Source organism: Platalea leucorodia (genome assembly GCF_965183815.1).
Source record: "Platalea leucorodia genome assembly, chromosome: W".
Classification (NCBI taxonomy): domain Eukaryota; kingdom Metazoa; phylum Chordata; class Aves; order Pelecaniformes; family Threskiornithidae; genus Platalea; species Platalea leucorodia.
This window is the reverse complement of record NC_138859.1, coordinates 40,007,096-40,031,249: the sequence shown is the minus strand read 5'-3', so window position 1 is coordinate 40,031,249 and position 24,154 is coordinate 40,007,096. Positions and strand designations below refer to the sequence as shown.

Below are 24,154 nucleotides of genomic sequence, written 5' to 3'. Positions count from 1 at the left end.
TTCTTTAATTAAACAACTACAACAAGAGACTTTAATTAACAGACGACAACAGAGTTTCCACAAAAAGTTAATTAATGATAGGGTCATTCTTCTGACTGCAACTACACAGTAATGGATGCTACAGGACATTCATTAAAAGATACGATACCTATAATAAGAAATGTATTTATCCAACGACTAAACTCTGAATAAATATTTCAAAAATCAAAAAAAAACCCCACTGCACACTCAATTCCATTAAAGATGTGATGAAGAAACTTCCTACCCTGGTATGGCCCTCAGATTACTGTCTATCATTGTTTTTTCAGGTAGGCAGCGATGAAGTTACAACTAGAAGTCCGAGAGCAATCTCAAGAGAGACTTCAGGGCCTTGGGACGACTGGTTAAGGGATCAGGAGCACAAGTAGTGTCCTCCTCTATCCTTCCAGTTGCAGGGAATGATGAGGGAAGAAACAGGAAGTGCCAGCAGATCAATAACTGCCTCCAAGACTGGTGTCACCAGCAGAATTTTGGGTTTTTTGATCATGGGTCAGTCTACGTGACACCAGTCCTGCTGGCAACAGATGGGGTACGCCTGTCTCAAAGGGGGAAAAGGATCCTAGCCCAGGAGTTTGCAGGGCTCATTGAAAGAGCTTTAAACTAGATTGGAAGGGGGAAAGGGGTAAAACCAGGCTTGCCAGAGATAAGCCATGGGGCGGCATACCAATGTTTGAGGGACAGCGTGCTAGTGAGGTCCTTCGGTCTGCTCCACGATCTGCTGAGTGCACTGGAACACGTTTGAAATGTCCCTTTACTAATGGGAGCAGCTCCCTAGCCATCTCAGTGGAGGTAGGGGATGAATATCCACACGGCAGCAAAGACAGAAGGGTTATTGATGTGTTAGAAACCTTGGAAGCACCTGAGAACAGTCATGTAGGAATTAGGGCTTCTCCCCCAAAAAAGGTGGCAGGATCAATGGCCCAACTGAAGTGCATCTACACCAATGCACGCAGCAGGGGCAACAAACAGGAGGAGCTGGAAGCCATTGCGCGGCAGGAAAACTATGACATAGTCGCCATCACGGAAACATGGTGGGATGACTCGCACAACTGGAGTGCTGCAATGGATGGCTACAAGCTCTTCAGAAGGGATAGGCAAGGAAGGAGAGGTGGTGGGGTAGCCTTGTTCGTTAGAGAGTGTTTTGATTGTCTAGAGCTCAACGCCGGTAATGATAAGGTTGAGTGCTTATGGGTAAAGATCAGAGGGAAGGCTAATAAGGCAGATATCCTGGTGGGAGTCTGTTATAGACCACTCAACCAGGATGAAGAGGCAGATGAAACATTCTATAAGCAGCTGGGAGAAGTCTCACTGGAGGTTAGCAAATGTGACACCCATCTACAAGAAGGGCTGGAAGAAGGATCCGGGGAACTACAGGCCCGTCAGCCTGACCTCGGTGCCAGGGAAGGTTATGGGGCAGATCATCTTGAGTGTCATCACATGGCACGTACAGGAAAATCAGGGGATTGGACAGGCCCAGTCAGCATGGGTTTATGAAAGGCAGGTCCTGCTTGACTAACCTGATCTCCTTCTATGACAAGGTGACCCGCTTAGTGGATGAGGGAAAGGCTGTGGATGTTGTCTACCTGGACTTTAGTAAAGCCTTTGACACAGTCTCCCACAGCATTCTCCTGGAGAAACTGGCTGCTCATGGCTTGGGCGGGTGTACTCTTCACTGAGTAAAAAACTGGCTGGATGGCCAGGCCCAAAGAGTTGTGGTGAATGGAGTTAAACCCAGTTGGCGGCCAGTCGCAAGTGGTGTTCCCCAGGGCTCAGTCCTGGGGCCAGTTTTGTTCAATATCTTTATCAACGATCTGGACAAGGGGATCGAGTGCACCCTCAGGAAGTTTGCAGATGACACCAAGATGGACAGGAGTGTTGATCTGATGGAGGATAGGAAGGCTCTACAGAGGCCTCTGGACAGGCTGGATCGATGGACTGAGGCCAATTGTATGAGGTTCAACAAGGCTCAGTGCCGGGTCCTGCACTTGGGTCACAACAGCCCCAGGTAACGCTACAGGCTTGGGGAAGAGTGGCTGGAAAGCTGCCTGGCAGAAAAGGACCTGGGGCTGTTGGTCGACAGCCGGCTGAATATGAGCCGGCCGTGTGCCCAGGTGGCCAAGAAGGCCAACAGCATCCTGGCTTGTATCAGGAATAGCGTGGCCAGCAGGACTAGGGAAGTGATTGTCCCCCTGTACTTGGCACTGGTGAGGCTGCACCTCAAGTACTGTGTTCATTTTTGGGCCCCTCACTACAAGAAGGCCATTGAGATGCTGGAGTGTGTCCCAAGAAGGGCAACGAAGCTGGTGAAGGGTCTAGAGAACAAGTCTTATGAGGAGCGGCTGAGGGGGCTGGGGTTGTTTAGTGTGGAGAAGAGGAGGCTGAGGGGAGACCTTATCGCTCTCTACAACTACCTGAAAGGAGGTTGTAGTGAGGTGGGGGTCAGTCTCTTCTCTCAAGTAGCAAGTGGTAGGACAAGAGGAAACGGCCTCAAATTGAGCCAGGAGAGGTTTAGATTGGGTATTAGGAAAAAACTTCTTCACCGAAAGGGTAGTCAGGCATTGGAACAGGCTGCCCAGGGAAGTGGTTGAGTCCCCATCCCTGGAGGTATTTAAAAGACGTGTAGATGTGGTGCTTAGGGACATGGCTTAGTGGTGGACGTAGCAGCGCTAGTGATGTCCTGCAGGACATCATTAATTTTCCAATTATCAACACTACTAAGCACTTGTGCCTTGGGAAAGGAATTTGGGAGAGAGCTAAAAGATATGGAAGTGCTTGTGTAAGTAACAAACTGTGGAAAATTAACGGCTCTAACCTTGAACAATAACTAACAAGCTGATATAAGGGAACATCTTGGCACCGAAGACTAGACGGTGGCCAGAGCTGATAAAACTGCAGAAACTGGGTGAAAGATAAACGCGGCGAGGGGAGATCGCGACCACCGACTCAATTCGGGACCGAAAAGACTTGCCCCCCCCCTACCTGAAGGAGCATGAGTGCTGATTTACATAGCAAGCACGACTCATTTAAATATAGTTAACTAATAGTGTGTGAAATGTTAATCACTAACCAATACGTTTAGCTTTAGGCGTGTTTATACTAATCATTGAACCTGATAAATATGTTGTGGTTTTGAATGACGGTGTGCTTGATTTGTGGAATTTCCACCGAGCACCCTGCACAGAATAAAGCCATGTTGGCTCTCTAAACGGGACTTTGTCATTTGTTTGGAAGGTTTTCTCAATTACAAGCAACACTAGGTTAACAGGTGGACTTGATGATCTTAAAAGTCTTTTTCAACCTAACCGATTCTATGATTCTATGGATCTGGTCTGAATATTGGACCCTCTGTTCCCCTCAAGAGAACACAATCCTTTGTTTCCCCTTCTAATATGTAGGGGTTTATATATACTCAATTAAAATCTTAAGAACATATACAGTTATAACTAAGAATAACATGAAATGATTAACACAAGCAACTTAAGAAAAAAAACAAGGAAAGAATTATATTTTGCATGCTCTAATGCTGTTTTCATGACAAATGGAGATGTCAGTGTCAAGAATCAGTCTTCACATCAGAGTTGCAAGAAGTTGAAAAGACCCTAGAGTGATGAAATACCATTCGTAAGTAGCATTTGAGGCATTCATCACATCTGGTAGTTTCATTATTTTACAGACTATTAGGTTTTAAGAAAACAAACAAACAAAAAAACCCAAAACTAAAACCAACCCACAGTTTCCACAAATTACTTTCAGAATTCAACAGAACACCACATACCCGAATTTCCCTTCTAGTTTTGGGGTTGAATTGTGTGTTCTTTGGAATTCCTGGAATGATGTACAGCCGTGATACCTGATCATTAATTCGCAGCTCAATGTATTCTTCTTTGCAGATATAATCTTTTATATCAAATCCAGTTTCTTCAAACACCTGAGCAGCATACAGATGAAATTAGTGCATACATTCAAATTTATCCTTTCAGAAGGGTATCATCAAGAGGGAAGAAAGCATGAGTAGTTTTCATATCTATCCATTAAAGCAGGCCATTACTGACAAAAAAGCCACCAACCTTTACACGTAGATATATGTGCCCATCAATAGAAAGAGCATCTAAGATCATATGTACTTTACATTTCTCCAAGACAGACTTGTAATAAAAATTTAAACAACCCTATTACAGCATCATGTAGCAATTCATTAATATGGATGGGGAGTCTCTAGCTGCTCCTTCATGCTGCTGGATGCCTCTAAGTCCTATTCCCAGCAAAAATTACTATACTAGGACTGACATACAGACATATTCAAATTCTAACAAGCTTTACTTGCAGCTCAATTTTTCTTTTCTTTTAATGATCTTTCTACCTTATGAACCCTCTACCTCCAAAATATATAATCCTTTTCAAGTTCATAGTAAAACCCAGCAATAGGGTAGTATAATGTGGTGGTGCATTCCCCCCCCCCCCCCCGGACCACTTTACGATCACAGGGACTCCTGTTAAGACTTGGCCTTTGAGCAATGAGTCTGGTAGTTAAGCACCCCTTGACCATACCAGAAACTCTTGCATGGCTGAGGTGGGGAACAAGAATGCCTTGACTGCACCTGGCATAATCAGTCATCCCCTGACAGCCTTGGAACATATCATTGTGGATTGTAACTCAGGCGGATTGGTACGGGAAGATCATACCAGTCTTGCTGAGATTGATGAGAACTCCAGCAACCTGAATTGTGGCCAGGATGGAAATTTACTGATACCTAAAGTCAATCATCTCACAACCCTATAAACAGCGTGTAAGAGACTGGAATGTCAAACAATTGTCTCAAAGCTTGCTTGTGCATGCTTGCCTGATAAGACATTGGGAATACCGGGACACTGCAGCCTGCGGGGAAACTTATGCAAACTTGCTGAAGCAGCAGACCATTCTTTTGCTTATCAGGCACCATCAAAGCAAGATACCGACCATTGTCTGGGCTGGGCCAGCTGCCCGCCAAGAATATACATTGTTACCTGACGATAGTCACTAGTCATGTAAAGGCCGCGTGCGCGTGAACAACACGTGGGGCGTATATGCATGTACCGGACTGTGAACATGTGCCATATATAAAAGACCGTGGAAACAAACCACGGCGTGCACCCGCCACTGAAGAACTGAAGACCAAGGACCAATGGGACGCCGCTGGATCCATGGTGGTGACTATCCTTTGCTTATCTTTCCGAATGCTTGCTTAGTTTCCTCCTAATATTTCCTGCCTTCCCTATCGCTCCATTCTTCTGCTTTTATCCAATAAACACGGCCTGATAGGCAGCATTTGACCTCGTTTGTGTCTTAATCTCACTCTTGGGATCATTACAAACCTTCCCCGAGCCCAAAATCAGACCGGGACTTTACACAGCGGTACCAAGGTGTCCTGGTTTCAGCTGGGATAGAGTTAATTTTCTTCTTGGTAGCCGGTATGGTGCTGTGTTTTGGGTTTAGGATGAGAACAATGTCGATAACACACTGATGCTTTGGTTCTTGCCAAGTAGTGCTAAGTTGTTGCTAAATAGTTGCTAAGTAGTGCTCACACTGGTCAAGGACTTTTCAGCTTCCCATGCTCTGCCAGGTGCACAAGAAGCTGGGAGGGGGCACAGCCAGAGGGGCTGACGCAGACTGGCCAAAGGGCTATTCCATACCATATGACGTCATGCTCAGTATATAAGCTAGGGGAAGAAGGAGGAAGGGGGGACGTTCAGCGCAATGGCACTTGTCTTCCCAAGTAACCGTTACGCGTGATGGAGCCCTGCTTTCCTGGGGATGGCCTGCCCATGGGAAGTAGTGAATTAATTCCTTGTTTTGCTTTGTTTGCATGCGCAGCTTTTGTTTTACCTATTTAACTGTTCTATTTTATTTTACTTCAATTATTAAACTCTTCTTATCTCAACCCATGAGTTTTCTCCCTTTTACCCTTCTGATTCTCCTCTCAATCCCACTGGGGTGGGGGGAGTGAGCAAGTGGCTGTGTGGTGCTTAGTTGCCAGCTGGGGTTAAACCACGACACAAGGGAGACCCTTTGAGCTTTCCTGGACCGCAGCAGGCTGCGCCAGTATCTCCCTCTGAGTAGGACGCCTCTCAGAGTTGCAAATTCTTAAGTTTGCATACAGAGACCTGACAACAGGACCTGAGCTGATCTCCGGAGCCTTTTAGTCCTTGAGACTCGACCTTTGCCCATTGAGACAATCTTTTGAAGTTGGTATTTCACTGAACTCAAGGGGAATTTTTACTAGGCCTATTGTGTGTGTGTGTGTGTGTGTGTGTGTGTGTGTATCAATACAAATATTGTAGTAAACCCTATTTAATCACCTTGTAGATGCTAAATTAACCAATGATTAGTTATTGCTAAATTCTTGTGATTCTCTCTTAACTGTGAACAAACCTTAAACTGCTGCTAGACATATATAATCCTTAGACATAAACCATTGACCAAGTCTGACACTAGGATTGGATCCAGCCACACCTATGCTCCTCTCTGAGAAGGAGTTTAGAAAGCAAGGGGGTCCATTCTGAACCTCGTGACTCAACAGGAGGGCCTCCTTTACCCCCTTGTATTTTATTTTCTCTCTCTCTCTCTATATATATATATATTCCATTCATTTAATAAGTAATAAAGTGAACCTTGCTATCAAACTTTGTTAAATCACACTTTTATAAATTTTTATTAAAATCACTTTGCAAATATCTTTGATGGTGATTCTTTAAGCGACCTAACCACTCATTCATGACACATAACTTTGACTACTAAATTCAAACTGGATATTCACACTGACAACAGAACAGTCTAAACTGCACAGGCTGCTAATCTTCCAGACCAGAAGATCATTGTACATCAACGAGTTAGTGATCCACATAACAGTTAACCTGAGTATGCCCACACCTGTGCTGCGCTGCACTATGCTGCACATCCAGCTTGGCCTTCAGGCCTGTGTTGCGTTGCACAAATCCCTTGGCTGTAGGACAAACTCATCCAGCTCATTGCAACAGAGGAGCCTGCAGGCAGCTCCTACTCAGTACCAGTGATTACACCACCTGCATGGCCTTGCCTTTATCTAAATGTGCAGCAAGAAGTTCTCATGTGAACATCATTTCTGTTCGACTGCAGAAATGATAAACAGAGTTGTTTTCTTGTAAGAAAATCCTATAATAACTTGAATAACCGAAAGGGGAAAATCTCTTCTATGGACAGGGTCTGCATGACATGCTGTGTATTGGTTGGAGTCCTGTTCAATGCTATACTACTCAGAGTTCCCAGCATCTAAAGGGACATAATATTATCTATGCTATTCTCTCCTTATAGCGTTAGCTCTAATAAATAGCATTTAAAATGCTATCTTACAGGGTCTGAGTGCCTTTCTGACTAGGATCATAACAGAACAGCACTTGCAAAACATATAGGAAGATTCAAGTCAAATACACCTAATACCTTAGTTCATAAGATCATACCTCTAAACTAGCTCAGTAGAGAGACTGATTTTCAGAAACTCTCTAGTCCTCAGTCTTCACAAGGAGTACAAGTACTCAGAAAACATGCAAGATTGATACTACTGTCCAAGATATTTCTGCTCAGACAGCGGAACATGCATATGACAATTCACTTGTAGAACTGGGTATCAACCCTAGGGCTATAGAGCCACATTGCCAATAGTCCACAGCCAGGACTTCTCAATTACTAACAAATAAAGTAAATACATAAATAACCCCACCCACCCACAAAAAAAACCCAAACAAAAAAAAAAACCACACCAAAAAAAAAACCCAAACAAAAACCCCCCAAACAAAACCAAAAACCCAAACTTACAATTAAAAAGAGGAACAGAATTCAGTAAAGAGTTCATATTAAAAAATAAAAAATTATAAAATGCAGGTATTTCATTATTAAAGCAAATTGCCATTCCATCAAGTTGCAAAGCTGTGCACTGCTCCTTTACAGTAACTTAGCTGTTTCTACAGGGCTCGTGGTTCTACCTGTGGGTATGTATAAGTGTACTGGTTTTGGCTGGGATAGAGTTAATTTTCTTCATAGTAGCTTGTATGGGGCTATATTTTAGATTTGTGATGAAAACAGTGTCAATAACACACTTATGTTTTTGCGGTTGCTGAGCAGTGCTTACACAGTGTCAAGGCCTTTTCTGCTCCTCACACTGCCCCACCAGTGAGTAGGCTGGGGGTGCACAAGAAGTTAGGAGGGGACACAGCTGGGACAGCTGACCCCAACTGACCAAAGGGATATTCCATACCACATGACATCATGCTCAGCAATTAAAAACTGGGGGAAGGAGGAGGAAGGGATGGACGTTCAGAGTTATGGCATTTGTCTTCCCAAGTTACTGTTACATGTGATGAAGCCCTGCTTTCCTGGAGATGGCTAAACTTCTGCCTGCCGATGGGAAGTAGTGAATTAATTCCTTGTTTTGCTTTGCTTGTGCACACAGCGTTTGCTTTCCCTATTAAACTGTCTTTATCTCAACCCATGAGTTTTCTCACTTTTACCCTTTTGATTCTCTCCCCATCCCACTGCAGGGGGGAGTAGGCGAGCTACCTACTAGGGTTAAATCACAACAAGGAAAAACAGAAACAAATAATCACATCTAAAAGTAACAATAGCAGCAAATACTCAAAATACCCTGTTCTCCAATGTATATATTGATTCCAGCAAAATGGTTATACATTCCATGACTGAAAACACAGAGGAAGTTAAGCACAAGTGGGAAAAATATCACTACAAGTGGTTAAATACAAACTGAAAGCTCGCTTTCCTAAAATCCAGGGTCCTGACTCTACTCTTCACCTGGCCCATATCCCTGAAGATTGTGAGTTCCACCAGGGCATGATCACTGCAGCCCAGGCTGCCACCAATCTTGACATCTCTATTTAGTTCTTCCGTGTTGGTGAGCAACGGGTCTAGTAATGCTTCTCCTCTGGTCAGGCTGTCTGGATTAAGACATTTTCCTCTAATCTTAAGGAATATCTGGGTCTCCTGCAGCAATATACCCCACAGATTATTTTATTTTTATAGTTTGCTTGCCATGTAGAATGATCCTTGTTCCTGTATCAAGGAATGATATAAAAGTACAGTTCTTCACAAGTTTTACATAACCTTCTACAATCTCCAACTCATCTCTTTATCCTCTTTACATAACCCATCTAACAGGCTCATTTCCCATTCTTGTACCATCTTACAGTTCTGGTGGCTCTTGAAACAAAATTAATACTTAAAAGTCAACTGAAGTTGCAGAATAGAACTTTAAAGATGACATTCAGTAAACTTACCAAGTCAATGCAAGGAAATTAAAACCATCAAAACCTGTGATTTTAAACTAGATATAACCAAATTCTTGATTATCACAACTGGTAATTCAGAAAAGGACCAAAAGCTACAGCAGAAGACTCCAGCAAGAATACACAAGTTATTTACCCAATTTTCATAAAAAGATATATTGAGTATCTTCTCCGCTAATGCATGCATCCTGCTCTCAGAAAAATTTCATTTCTTTATCTTAAAAGAAAAATTGAATTTAAGAGAATCAAACAGAATTTACCTCTCTCACAGCACAGTCATGAGGAGCCTCTTCTTTATTTACTTTTCCTTTTGGAAATCCCCAGCCAGACTTTGCTAAATAGCCCTGGACCAAAAGAACCTGCAGAAGAAAAGGAATGCAACTGTTAAACACCCACTATTCTAACCAATTTCTATTTAGTCTCTTTCCTCCACCCCCACTGCCCCAAAATGAAACTTTAAGTTGGAATAAGGAACCCTTAAGCATCCATTACCATTACGGCTTTCCTAGTTCTCTGTGTTCTAGCAAGAACTGCTAAATTTTGTATGAGATCATGTAATTCAGAATTAAAAATTATTTAAAATTATTAATTATTAAAAATTAAAAATTTTACTCCCACATTATATTCCTGTACAAACTTAAGTGGTATCACATTTCTGTGAGGTCTTTGCAAATCTAAAGCACCTCTTGGTTTTGTTTGTTTTTTCTCCAGATGACATATGTAAACTACAGAAAAATTACTTTTGCTAGCATACTCCATGCTTCCCTTTAAGTTCCTCACAATTATTTCCATACTTACATTTTCAAGTGTATCATCGAGAATAATTGCACCATAGGTTGGCACTCCCATTTTATATTCCTTCCACTCATCTAAAACCTTTTGTACATCTTCATCTTGAGGCAGTAAAAAAGGACAGTGATTGAAGAGTACAGCAACATGTTAAGGAAACTAAATTTAAGTACACAGTTTCCAATCACATGCAGTAATACAAAAAGATACCCACTCAACATTTAAAATAACCACACTCCCTTCCCAAAATGCTTTCTAAACACTTCCAGGCATATGTAAGAGTACTACAAGTAACCCATTACCAAACTCTACAGGTGAGAAAGCATTAAGTGGTTTGGCAAATCTTATACAAGCCGATTTTTAAAAAAAGCAGGAGTGCTTGTTTGAAGGAAGGTCTCCCCTAAGTTTGAAGAAAAAGTATCCATTAAAAACAATTATTTAAAACATATATATTTTTAAACACATTTTCCCATTGTTAAATGAATGGGACAGACAAAAATACTTTGCTTAGTCTCCCACTTGAAGTAAGCAAAGTGAAATTCTTCTTACAATCATTTGCTAGACTACTGTATAGAATCTGTAATTAAGCATTTACCAGCCAAAAAACCACACACTTCCAAATGGCACCAAGCTATAAAAGATCTAAACTCTAATACACCTTATCAAAACTCATCATGCAGAGAAAACATGAACAACCTTTATAATTCTAAAACTTTGAAAGCAAATCTACATGTTAAAAAAAACCAAACAAACAACCACCCACAACACAGAACACACCCCCCCAACTTATTAAAATGCTAAAGATGCTACCAATAAGAAACATTCTACAACAGAGTATTTTGCTGCAGTGTTTTGTTTTTGAACTAGTATTTCCAGCAAAAGTACACTGGACAGGGAACAGTATAACGAACAAGTGCTGTCTATTAAATTGCATTTTTCTTGCACTGCCTACAATTACTAGAGGAATTGTGTTGATCTGAAAATACTGTTATAATTGAAAAAACTACTTAAAAAAACAACTGTATACTATCCAGTGACAGAAGACGACCACTTTTTTTACAGTTTATTGCTAAAATAAATAGTCAGTCTTTCAATCTAAGTCTCTGATATCAAACTTACAAGGAATTATGTTGGGTAGTGAAACCACAGACAATATTATGAAAGTTAAAACCAACACTTGAGTCCCACCTCAAGAAGGCATGAGAAAAGGTTAAAACAAAAATACTTGCTAGCTATTGGTATGAAGCTTACTTAAGTTTTTCTCCATCAAGGACTAGATCATGCAAGTTCCACCAAGGCCCAATAATTAATGAAAAAAGCAGAGGACAATTGTATGAATTCAGTAAAAATGCATCTTCTTCCCTGTCAACAAAATGGCCTCTAGAAGAATCCAGCAGCAACTGTCATAACTCCCAACAAATACATACCATTACCCATCAGGAAACACATATCATCTTTAGCTACGTTAACATTTATGTCAGTGTTTTCTTTGAAAGGGATTAAAGAGAGAACACCATGAAGAGCTCCAACAGCTCATCTTTGAGATCTGCCAAACTGCAGCCATGAGGAAAAGTCAAAGTGAAAAAAACTCAAAAATAAGAAACTACTTGATTTTCATACTTCTTAAGCAGCAAGAGAGAGAATTCTTTTGTAGAAGTCACAAAATTATGGAAGCAAATGAACAGTTAAAAATCACTTATTTAGCAATATTAGTTTTTAATCACTAACACATGAACTGTCATTTTCCTGCTGCAAGTACAAGATATGAAGTTTCACTAAAAATGTTCAGTTTGCACTTTATTCACCGAGACTGAAAAAAATTACAGTAATAAAAAGGATATCAGCTTTAGCAAAGTCTCTTATCCCACACTGCGGTAATCCTGGCGTGTTTTGCACATAGAAATCCAAGTAAAACCAATGGGCAAGTTCAATATGAAAACACACTCTGACTGTATTGTCTCTCTCTTCACTTGGAATGTGCAAAATAAATCGGCTGCCATGAAAGAAAGAAAAAGATTAGCCAATTTTATTCATTTAAATAAACCTAACAACAAAAACGTGCTACAGAAGCATTTTCCTAATCTATTAGCACAGAGCAGGAGATCTTCCTGGTGGTATGGACAGCAAAGAGTTTTCACATGAAAGTAAAAATACAGCTTTTGAAGTCAAGAAAGAAGATGGATGAGGTTCTTTCCTCTCACAAAACTTGATTACAAGAAACTAAGCAAATTAACTGTTGTAAAAACAGAAAAAGTGATGACAGCCTACATGAATGGCTACATTACAAGAATGAAAGTATTTTTAAATATCCAGTAAAGAATGTCTGTGAACTCTGATAAAAGGTGTCAACACATTTCTTCTGGAAAAAAAGTTACACATATCCAAGTATTTTTTCCACTTAACACTACAATAAACTTAAATTACATAAAATTTAAAGTTTACCTCATTCTGGCAATACAAACTTACTAATTTTCTTAGTTTATAATAGAAAGTGGACAAGTGGTTTATTTTTCAAGTCTACTTTATGCTTTAGTTCAGATATTAACACATAAAGATAGAGTTCCAGAGATGTATTTTTGAGTAGTAGCACTGCATGATAGCTCTTTTTATTTGAGGAGGGTATTTATTCATTTTTAATATCAAGAACAACAGAGTTTTCTTTTTAGAAATTTAAGGTCATCCAAGTCATTGAACTTAAACCATTTTACAGATTACTTTTAAATTCAGATCTTCAGAAGTAGCAGGTAAATCCCACAAATGCATAATATTGTTGCTGGAAACAGAAGTATTTAAGACATCTTTAGTTAAAGTTTGATAAGTAGAAGTTAACTTATTCTCTTCAACAAGTATCTATTTCCAACTTTCAGTTCGAAATACCCCACACACTGCTCTCTTCTTTTTGAAGGCTCTATTAATAATGAAAATGTCCCTTATATAGAAGGCTGCTGTAGCTCAAAGGTATAAAAATAAAAGTCTATTTTATAACTAGTTGATGTTGATGAATCTGAAGTAGTTGATGAATCTGAAGATATAGTATGCAGAAGCAGTAACAAAGAGGAATAAGAACATGTCAGCATTAGGCTTATAGAACAACATGAACAAAAACAATTAGAGATTGCTATTTATTAATCAAAAAATTAACGTAAGTTACTTGTATTGATCCTGACCAGGAGGCCACCATACATAGAGATCTCTGTACATCCACATAACAGTTAACTAGAGTAGGCCCACACCTGTGCTGTGCTACACGTACAGCTTGGCCTTCAGCTCTGTCTTGTGCTGCACAGATGCCTTGGCCGCAGGATAAAGTCAGACAGCTCATTGTAACAGAGGAGCCTGCAGGCAGCTCCCACTCAGTATAAGTGTGATCAATATACACCACCTGCATGCCCTTGCCTTTATCTAAAAGTGCAGCAAGAAGTTCTCATGTGAACATCCTTTATGAATAGAGTTGTTTTCTTGTAAGAAAAATATATAATAGCTCGAAGGACCAAAAAGGAGGAACTTGTCTCCATGGATGGGAAAATGAATCCAGGGTCCACCTGATGCTGCACAAACAAAGGGTTCCCAGCATCTGAAGGAATGTAAGATTTACTCACTATATATATATATTCCTCTTTTTATTCCGTCTTATTAAGACAGCTATTTTATTAATCAGTTTGTTGTTGTGACTTTCTTACTGAGATCCAGACCATCCAGAACCCTGCACCATCTGTCTCTCATCTCACACCCATCTCTGTGCAGAACACTTACAAAAATCATGGAATCATTTATGTTGGAAAAGATGATTAAGATCATTGAGTACAACCATTAATGTAACACGGCCACCACTAAGCCATGTCCCTAAGCACCACATCTACACGTCTTTTAAATACCTCCAGGGATGGGGACTCAACCACTTCCCTGGGCAGCCTGTTCCAATGCCTGACTACCCTTTCGGTGAAGAAGTTTTTTCCTAATACCCAATCTAAACCTCTCCTGGCTCAATTTGAGGCCGTTTCCTCTTGTCCTACCACTTGCTACTTGAGAGAAGAGACTGACCCCCACCTCACTACAACCTCCTTTCAGGTAGTTGTAGAGAGCAATAAGGTCTCCCCTCAGCCTCCTCTTCTCCACACTAAACAACCCCAGCCCCCTCAGCCGCTCCTCATAAGACTTGTTCTCTAGACCCTTCACCAGCTTCGTTGCCCTTCTTGGGACACACTCCAGCATCTCAATGGCCTTCTTGTAGTGAGGGGCCCAAAAATGAACACAGTACTTGAGGTGCAGCCTCACCAGTGCCAAGTACAGGGGGACAATCACTTCCCTAGTCCTGCTGGCCACGCTATTCCTGATACAAGCCAGGATGCTGTTGGCCTTCTTGGCCACCTGGGCACACGGCCGGCTCATATTCAGCCGGCTGTCGACCAACAGCCCCAGGTCCTTTTCTGCCAGGCAGCTTTCCAGCCACTCTTCCCCAAGCCTGTAGCGTTACCTGGGGCTGTTGTGACCCAAGTGCAGGACCCGGCACTGAGCCTTGTTGAACCTCATACAATTGGCCTCAGTCCATCGATCCAGCCTGTCCAGAGGCCTCTGTAGAGCCTTCCTATCCTCCATCAGATCAACACTCCTGTCCATCTTGGTGTCATCTGCAAACTTCCTGAGGGTGCACTCGATCCCCTTGTCCAGATCGTTGATAAAGATATTGAACAAAACTGGCCCCAGGACTGAGCCCTGGGGAACACCACTTGCGACTGGCCGCCAACTGGGTTTAACTCCATTCACCACAACTCTTTGGGCCTGGCCATCCAGCCAGTTTTTTACTCAGTGAAGAGTACACCCGCCCAAGCCATGAGCAGCCAGTTTCTCCAGGAGAATGCTGTGGGAGACTGTGTCAAAGGCTTTACTAAAGTCCAGGTAGACAACATCCACAGCCTTTCCCTCATCCACTAAGCGGGTCACCTTGTCATAGAAGGAGATCAGGTTAGTCAAGCAGGACCTGCCTTTCATAAACCCATGCTGACTGGGCCTGTCCAATCCCCTGATTTTCCTGTACGTGCCATGTGATGACACTCAAGATGATCTGCCCCATAACCTTCCCTGGCACCGAGGTCAGGCTGACGGGCCTGTAGTTCCCCGGATCCTTCTTCCAGCCCTTCTTGTAGATGGGTGTCACATTTGCTAACCTCCAGTGAGACTTCTCCCAGCTGCTTATAGAATGTTTCATCTGCCTCTTCATCCTGGTTGGGTGGTCTATAACAGACTCCCACCAGGATATCTGCCTTATTAGCCTTCCCTCTGATCTTTACCCATAAGCACTCAACCTTATCATTACCGGCGTTGAGCTCTAGACAATCAAAACACTCTCTAACGAACAAGGCTACCCCTCCACCTCTCCTTCCTTGCCTATCCCTTCTGAAGAGCTTGTAGCCATCCATTGCAGCACTCCAGTTGTGCGAGTCATCCCACCATGTTTCCGTGATGGCGACTATGTCATAGTTTTCCTGCCGCGCAATGGCTTCCAGCTCCTCCTGTTTGTTGCCCCTGCTGCGTGCATTGGTGTAGATGCACTTCAGTTGGGCCATTGATCCTGCCACCTTTTTTGGGGGAGAAGCCCTAATTCCTACATGACTGTTCTCAGGTGCTTCCAAGGTTTCTAACACATCAATAACCCTTCTGTCTTTGCTGCCGTGTGGATATTCATCCCCTACCTCCACTGAGATGGCTAGGGAGCTGCTCCCATTAGTAAAGGGACATTTCAAACGTGTTCCAGTGCACTCAGCAGATCGTGGAGCAGACCGAAGGACCTCACTAGCACGCTGTCCCTCAAACATTGGTATGCCGCCCCATGGCTTATCTCTAGCAAGCCTGGTTTTACCCCTTTCCCCCTTCCAATCTAGTTTAAAGCTCTTTCAATGAGCCCTGCAAACTCCTGGGCTAGGATCCTTTTCCCCCTTTGAGACAGGCGTACCCCATCTGTTGCCAGCAGGACTGGTGTCACGTAGACTGACCCATGATCAAAAAACCCAAAATTCTGCTGGTGACACCAGTCTTGGAGGCAGTTATTGATCTGCTGGCACTTCCTGTTTCTTCCCTCATCATTCCCTGCAACTGGAAGGATAGAGGAGGACACTACTTGTGCTCCTGATCCCTTAACCAGTCGTCCCAAGGCCCTGAAGTCTCTCTTGAGATTGCTCTCGGACTTCTAGTTGTAACTTCATCGCTGCCTACCTGAAAAAACAATGATAGACAGTAATCTGAGGGCCATACCAGGGTAGGAAGCTTTCTCTTCACATCTTTAACCCGGGCCCCAGGGAGGCAGCAGACTTCCCTAAGAAGTGGGTCCGGTCTGCACATTGGGCCTTCTGTTCCCCTCAGGAGAGAGTCTCCCATGACAATGACCCATCTTTTTTTCTTTATGGAAGCTGTTTTGATGCAGGGCATAGGCAGACTTAACATCAGCAACTCCTCCAGCCTAGATGAACCATCATCCTAAGTCATTGTTCAGGTCCACTTGCAGAGCCTTGTACCAGGATGCCAATGGCATCCTGGCCTGTATCAAGAATAGTGTGGCCAGCAGGACCAGGGAGGTGATAGTGCCCCTGTACTCGGCACTGGTGAGGCCCCACCTCGAGTATTGTGTTCAGTTTTGGGCCCCTCACTACAAGAAGGACATCGAGGTGCTGGAGCGTGTCCAAAGAAGGGCAACGAAAATGGTAAAGGGTCTAGAGAACAAGTCTTATGAGGAGCGGCTGAGGGAGCTGGGGTTGTTTAGTCTGGAGAAGAGGAGGCTGAGGGGAGACCTTATTGCTCTCTACAACTACCTGAAGGGAGGTTGTAGCGAGGTGGGGGTCGGTCTCTTCTGCCAAGTAACAAGCGATAGGATGAGAGGAAACTTCCTCAAGCTGCGCCAAGGGAGGTTTAGGTTAGATATTAGGAAAAACTTCTTCACCGAGAAGGTGGTCAAGCATTGGAACAGGCTGCCCAGGGAAATGGCTGAGTCTCCATCCCTGGAGGTATTTAAAGAACGGATAGATACGGTGCTTGAAGACATGGTATAGATGGACTTGGCAGTGATAGGTTAGCGGTTGGACTTGATGATCTTAAGGGTCTTTTCCAACCTTGACGATTCTATGATTCTATTATGCAAGGGCACCTGAGAAGGTGGGTCAAATACAGAGGAGACACACCTACTGCACCAGGCAGGAACTTGCCCCCTATCCCTTAAGTCACTGTGTTCAGGCAGGCGGAGAGAGGATAGGGAGTCCTGCATATCATGTATCCTGTCTGCCTGACAGGCCTGTCTCAGGGAAGGTAGGGTACGATTCCAGTAGTCTAACTCTCTCTCAGACTCCCTGATCCTCCTCAACCTACTCACCTCCTCCCAGAGCTCTGTCACTAAGCAGAGGAGCTCCTCTACCTGGGTACACCTCCCACAGATATGCTCACTACTGCCGTCCGATACTGGCCTAAGAGTAAGGCACACCCTGCAGCCTGACACCTGGGTGGCAGCATGTTCCCATTGGAGCTCTGTCTGGGAAGCTGCATCAGTCGTGGTGGGTGCAGAGTTTAGAGTGGACATGGCTTTCTACCGGGTGGATACCATTGCTTCCCTGGTCGAGCCAGCAGAGATACAGCACCCTTCTGCGCCACACCCTGGTCGCTAGAGTTCCCCAGGGGCTTCTTTTATACCGGGGGGGGGGGAAGGGCAGGGCTTGGCCGCCATTGTTCCTGGCCCCGCTCAGGTCTTGTCAGCCGCTGTCGCTTGAGCTGCGGGCTCCTGGCGGCTCTCTCAGCTCCCCATAAGGTTTCCCCACTTCAGGAAAACCCCCTGTGCACCACGCTAGAGCGCTCCGCTGCAGATCGTGCTGGCACCGGAGCTGCTCGCCTTGGCGACTTGCATTGCCCAACTCCCAAAAGAGCGACTGAACTGCTAACAGGCACCTGTAGTTTACACCTCCTTTAGTCAAAAGATGGGGTAACAGTGCTTGCTTATAGAAGAAAGCACCAAGAAGCCTAAATCCTACATTAAAGCTTTACACTAAGACACTATATTAAGTCTCTGCATCTCTACTTACTTATTCAGCAGAGTACAATTCAGTAGCAAAATAGCATGATGAAGAATTACTATGTGGATACCTGTGACTTGTCAGTTAACAAGATGTATCAGAGCAGTCCTGCTATTGAAGCACAGAGATATTAAATTACCAAAACTAGGATAAATTGTTGAGTTATTGTAGTGGGTCTGGCTGGGAAGGAGTTAATTTTCTTCACAGGAGAGTCCATATAGTACTGTAGTTTAGATTTGTTGCTAAAATAGCATTGATAACACACCAATGTTTTAGCTATTGCTGAACAGTGCTTACACAGCACCAAGGCCTTTTCTGTTTCCTCACTCTGCTCCCCCAGTGAGTAGGCTGGGAACAAGCAAGAAGCTGGAAGAGGACACAGCCAGGACAGCTGACCCAAACTGACCAAAGGGATATTCCATACCATATAATATCATACTCAGAAATAAAAGTGCAATAAAATAAAATAAAAAAAAATAAAGTTGGACTAGATGATTGTTGTAGGTCCCTTCCAACTGAAATATTCTATTCTAAAACTAGAGGGCAATATTTGCCAAGTAGCTGCAGCTTAGAGACTGGGTGGGCATTCACCTTCTCCCTCCCTTATTCTCACTCTCTCCCTCCCTCCCTCACTTATTAAACTGTTGTACTGGGGTTATGTTGCAAAGTATTGGTAGCGGGGATGGGGTGAGGGGGGCCTGCAGGGGTGGCCTCTGTGAGAAGACATCAGGGGCACCCCCCCCCCCCCCCCCCATGGTGAAGATAGACTGTTCCAGCTTCACAACAGACCCACTACAGGCCAACGCTGAACCAATCAGCAAAGCTGGTGGCACCTCTATGATAACATATTTAAGAAAAGCCGAAATACCACATGGCAGAATGCAGCGTGAGGAAAAAAAAAAAGTGTGAGAAACAAGCCTGCAAACATCAAGGTCAGAGAAGAAGGAGGGGGAGGAGGTGCTCCAGGTGCCAGATTCCCCTGCAGCCTGTGGAAAAGACCATAATGAAGCTGTAACCACCACAGTTATCTTAACCTTCTGTAATTCTAAAACAGCCTAAGAAGAATACTTTAAACACTAAGACATTATGTACCTGGCTTTAGCTTTCAACTTGTTTTTACACACTGACAAGTAACATTTCACTCTCTGAATAACAATTAAGATGTAGAAATTTCTTAATACAGCTTACTAGCAGCTAAAAGCTGTGATCTAGCTTAAAACAAACTTCAATGCAAGTGCCATTACACTAGTATTTTTATCTCATTTTTGCTAGCCATAAGAGAATAGCTTTGCAATGAAAGCATTTAACAATAATAACCACCACCATTATCTATACTCAATCCTCACATAGACCTCTGAAGCTGAATACAGACGCCTACTTGTTATTTTTTCCCATTTGGAAAAAGTTTGTTTTTAAGGGCTAGCTTATGTCAGGGGTTGTTTTGGGGTGGGATTTTTTTGGGAAGTGGGGTGGTTGGTGTGGTTTGTTTTTTTTTTTTGTTTTTTTTTTTTTTTTTTGTTATAGATATTAGTATTGTATTATTTCAGTATTAGATTCTGTGAAGTCAGTTATGAGTGTTCAACCCCAAACATACCCATTACTGTAGGTAACATTATATTAAGCTCCAGATGGGAAACAAAGCCCAAAGTCTGAAAGCCCTTCCTCTCATCTGCTTTATTTAGTAAACACCCAACACAAGAATTTTTAGCAACATGCATTAAGAAAAAACCCACCACATTTAAGCTTAGCTATAACCTATATTAAATTCTTATGTACTCCACTTCTGACGATGTAGATAAACAGCAAGGAGAACACTTTGGAGAACACTTTGGAGAACACTTTGGAGAACACTTTGGAGAACACTTTGGAGAACACTTTGGAGAACACTTTGGAGAACACTTTGGAGAACACTTTGGAGAACACTTTGGAGAACACTTTGGAGAACACAGCATTCAGTTTTGTTTTCTCCCATACAAGAAATCATTGTAATGATTTCCCTCTTCCAAGTAAACACTTGATACTGGATACTGTAGTTGCTACTAAATAGCCAGCCTTTACCCTCTGCAAAATATATCATCACTGAAACACTGCAAGCCAAATTTTGTAGATATAATAGTCCAATTAGTAACATCAGGTCACAAACCCTACCTAAGAACATAATTTAGACCTTCCTACAGAGTAAGCTTATATATCTCAAAATTAAGTTGCTTCAAGCCACTACAGAGAATAAAAATTTGGAGACTTAGCCCAATTAACCAAAGAATTTAACGGTATTTAGCAATTTAAGATAAAAAATGTTTACTACAGAAAGAAATCCAGTCATCTTGCACAGTACTTAAAAGCTTAGAACCTGTAACACACAGTAGCAAAACCAAAATAATTGAGGAGATACACGGTTTGCCAGCAGTACTTCATGGTTTTCCAAACTATCAGGCTCAATAACAACAGAAAAGCCACCACACCCTCCTGTCAGGACACACAAAATTAAGATACCAACTGAGGAACCTTTGTACATCTTCGGTGCTGCTATCAGCCATGAGAATTACCAGCAGGCATTAAACTAGCTGGAAGTACCCCAAGCAGTGGAATTACTACTTAGACTAATTGGCTGAATTAGGTGGCACAGCTGCAAGTGATCTGAGGACCTACACGTGAACCTCTATGACTAGCCTCCATGTGGGAATCTAAAGAAAGTGATTGAACTTAAAGAAAAATCCTAAGACATTTCATTCTAAAAGGACCAGCAAACAGGAGAAGGCAATTTCAGACTGATGGGTGTTCCTTAGCCCCTTTCCTCCCCATCACCAAAACATTCTCTTCTAGCAAAGGTAAAATCAGCAGAAAGGACCCTCAATCTCCCTATATATGACATAAGGTTTTAAACAGTGTATATTGCATCAATTTGTCACAACACACATCATAAGAACCTTATGCTTATAATCCTTCTCTCACCCACACAAACATTGCCAATGCAGTTTTACTCTCGTGAACAACAGCATAAGCTTTTGAACCTTGAAATATTGGAAGAAAAATATTAACCATCCTCTGCAGCTCCAATCCCCTTTCTTCTGCTCTCGATTTCTTGCATGCTGCCAGTTTAGCCCAGTTTTCGACTATGGTGCAGACTACAGAGAAATGTTAGTGGTACCTTCCCCATTCTGTTAGGGGAGCTTTCAACAGGCTTCTTAAGTGACAGCACCTTCTGCTAAGAAACCGTGCGGGATACCGATATAAGCCCTTACAAACACATCCACCTCCAGCAAGAACACCAAACCTCTTCCATTTTGCGGCCACTGTAGAACTGCCAATACTTCTTTTTCTAGGCTCCCAGATCGTCTCGCTCCCCTCTCGAAGTCCAACTAATCAAGACGAGCTTCAAAAAAGCCCCAAATAGCCCAAGCCGGCCACGTTGCCGCCCCAAGAACCCAACAGATGGGCTGGGCGGGGGAAGAGAGGCGCGGGTGCGCCCCCCCCCCCGCAATAACCACGCGCCGGGAGCGCCGTAGGATAGAAGCACCGCCATAGGGGAGAAAGGTATTGCCTGCCAGGAGCAGCTTGGTGGGAGGCGGGCCCCAGCTCCACCCCACACAAGCAGTCCACAGTTACCTGCACAAATCGTCCAAGACACTGCTAGGGATCTCGGCCCGTTTAGTCTCCATAGAAAAAAGCAGCTCATCCCAACACAATAAAACACAAACCACAATACAACAACAGAGCCGAGACTACTTAGTGCCCGCCCAGAAGAGAGAACAGCGGGACTAAAACAAAGTGACAGCTTCTTCCACCAATCCCCTCTTGTTTGCGGCTCCGGGAAGCCTCTCATGTGGTAACGCGGCTTGAAAAGGTGAACCCATGAACTAAAGATTTACCGGGGGAAAGGAACCAATTAGGTGAACCGAGGAGTGAGCCAATAGATACTGCTGTGAGCATAAGGCGTCACCAGCGCGTATGTGTGGGGAGAGTTGTCTGGCGGAGTAGTCAGTCCCTGCGGGTGGAGGGATTTCACCTGCAGTGCCGTTATCGCGACTCCCCTGGTGCGACCAATTACCTCCGGTTCACGCAATCCTCTACTTCCGACAGTATTCGGCGAAACACGAGGCTGGCGGGGTAGGGGTCCTGCGCTCTGTGACGGGCTGCGTACTGGCTGCTTCCCCCCCCGCCTGTCTTTCAGTTTCCTGCCAGCCATCTGAGGATTCCTAGGGCTGCAGATTGTTTGGTGCCTGGGCTATTTATCGAACACATATAATTTATATATGTTACTTTTCCGGTTTAAGTAAGGTGGCCCATACACCTAGGTAAGGATAGTAAATTATGCTCAGCGGGTAAGATGATCAGATGATCATCATAATACCGAGTCCCTTTTAGTCCCTGACTACTATCACTCCTAACCTCTCATCTTCATTCCTTCCTTCCTCCTTGGGGTCATGACTCCCGCAAAAAAATCAATTTATTAACAGTCCAATTAAGTTTATACAATAGTTTGCATGTGACTCACTGTCCTGGTTTTGGCTGGGATAGAGTTAATTTTTTTTTTTTTCTCCTCCTAGTAGCTGGTATAGTGCTGTGTTTTGGATTTAGTATGAGAATAATGTTGATAACACACTGATGTTTTAGTTGTTGCTAAGTAGTGCTTACACTAGCCAAGGACTGTTTGGCTTCTTATGCCCTGCCAGCAAGAAGCTGGGAGGGAGCACAGCCAGGACAGCTCATCCAAACTGGCCAAAGGGCTATTCCATACCATATGACATCATGCTCAGTATGGGGGGACTTGGCTGGGCATCAGTCAGTGGTGGTGAGTAATTGCATTGTGCATCACTTATTTTGTATATTCTATCATCATTGTTATTATTTTCTCTTCCTTTTCTGTCCTATTAAACTGTCTTTATCTTAACCCATGAATTTTACTTTTTTTTTGTTCCGATTCTTTCCCCATCCCACTGAGGGCGGGGGGGGTGGGGGTGAGCAAATGGCTGTGTGGTGTTTAGCTGCCTGCCAGGTTAAACCACAACACTCTCAAATACATATACAGTGTCCGCAGAAATAAATAAAGCTCATCTAGAAAAGAGGCGAGCCACTTTTTCTTGGGAATTTGAGAGTCCCAGTTCAGATAGGAACCTGTAATTGCTGTTGTACCACTTCCCACATACACCAATAGGAAATCCCATAAAGTATATTATTCACATTTGTCACCTCTCGGACCTGTTCTTAAGGTGTTGGTACTTGCGAAAGGCAAGATGCGAACTGCAATACGACTTGCTTACAAGAAGGAACACTATCTGGGACTATGAGCTTTTACCTCAGGGTCAATGTGACCTGAAGACCTAGTATTGCATTTCTGTTAATTCATAAAGGCTTTAGTCTGAAATAATGAAATTTAATGCTTGGAGATACCTAAACCTTACACTGTAAACAATGGGAAGCGCAGAAAACATTTTCGGCTGTAGTCAAGACTTAGCGAATGAGAAATATGTACCAAACAAAAATGTCTCCAAGTTTGCATTCATGGGAAATAATTTGTTGCAATTGCAGCCACCAGAGGGTGTCCCCTGCCCTTTTCATAGAAGTTGCATGAAATGGCAATAAAGATACAGCTCTGCCTCACCCGTTTCAGCTACAGCAGTTGTAGGACAAGTAGCTCTTGCTGCCTTTGCTTTGAATTAGAAGTGAATGTTTAAAGCTTCTTTATCAGGCTTCCTCCCTTGGTGGCCATGGTACTTGTGTTTCTCCAAACATTCTCCTCAAAACAGCTGTGCCCCCTCCCAGCCCATTCCTCACCAAAGTGCCTGAATTCCCTCAGACTGCATTTCCTCAATTTAACTAAATTTGTCAATTCCATTTCCATCTTATTTCCCTGCACTGGACGATACTGAGCCACAGGGAACAAAACCGGTAGAAAACTTGCTGTACAAAATGGTCAATAATTTTCTACTAGGTAGCTACCTGAAACAGCAGAATCTGCTATGTCAATA

At 43.2% G+C, this 24,154-nt stretch overlaps 1 protein-coding gene across 1 annotated transcript in view; it reads right to left on the bottom strand.

The window, feature by feature from the left end:
- Positions 1-24,154, bottom strand: part of DCP2 (decapping mRNA 2) — a gene marked incomplete at its 5' end in the record, with an annotated part of 85,035 nt that overhangs the window by 7,079 nt on the left and 53,802 nt on the right. The window contains 4 exons of the mRNA XM_082335229.1: positions 3,815-3,967; positions 9,609-9,707; positions 10,147-10,274; positions 11,979-12,130. Coding sequence (XP_082191355.1) covers positions 3,815-3,967; positions 9,609-9,707; positions 10,147-10,274; positions 11,979-12,130 — 532 coding nt within the window. The remainder of the gene's footprint in view (positions 1-3,814; positions 3,968-9,608; positions 9,708-10,146; positions 10,275-11,978; positions 12,131-24,154) is intronic.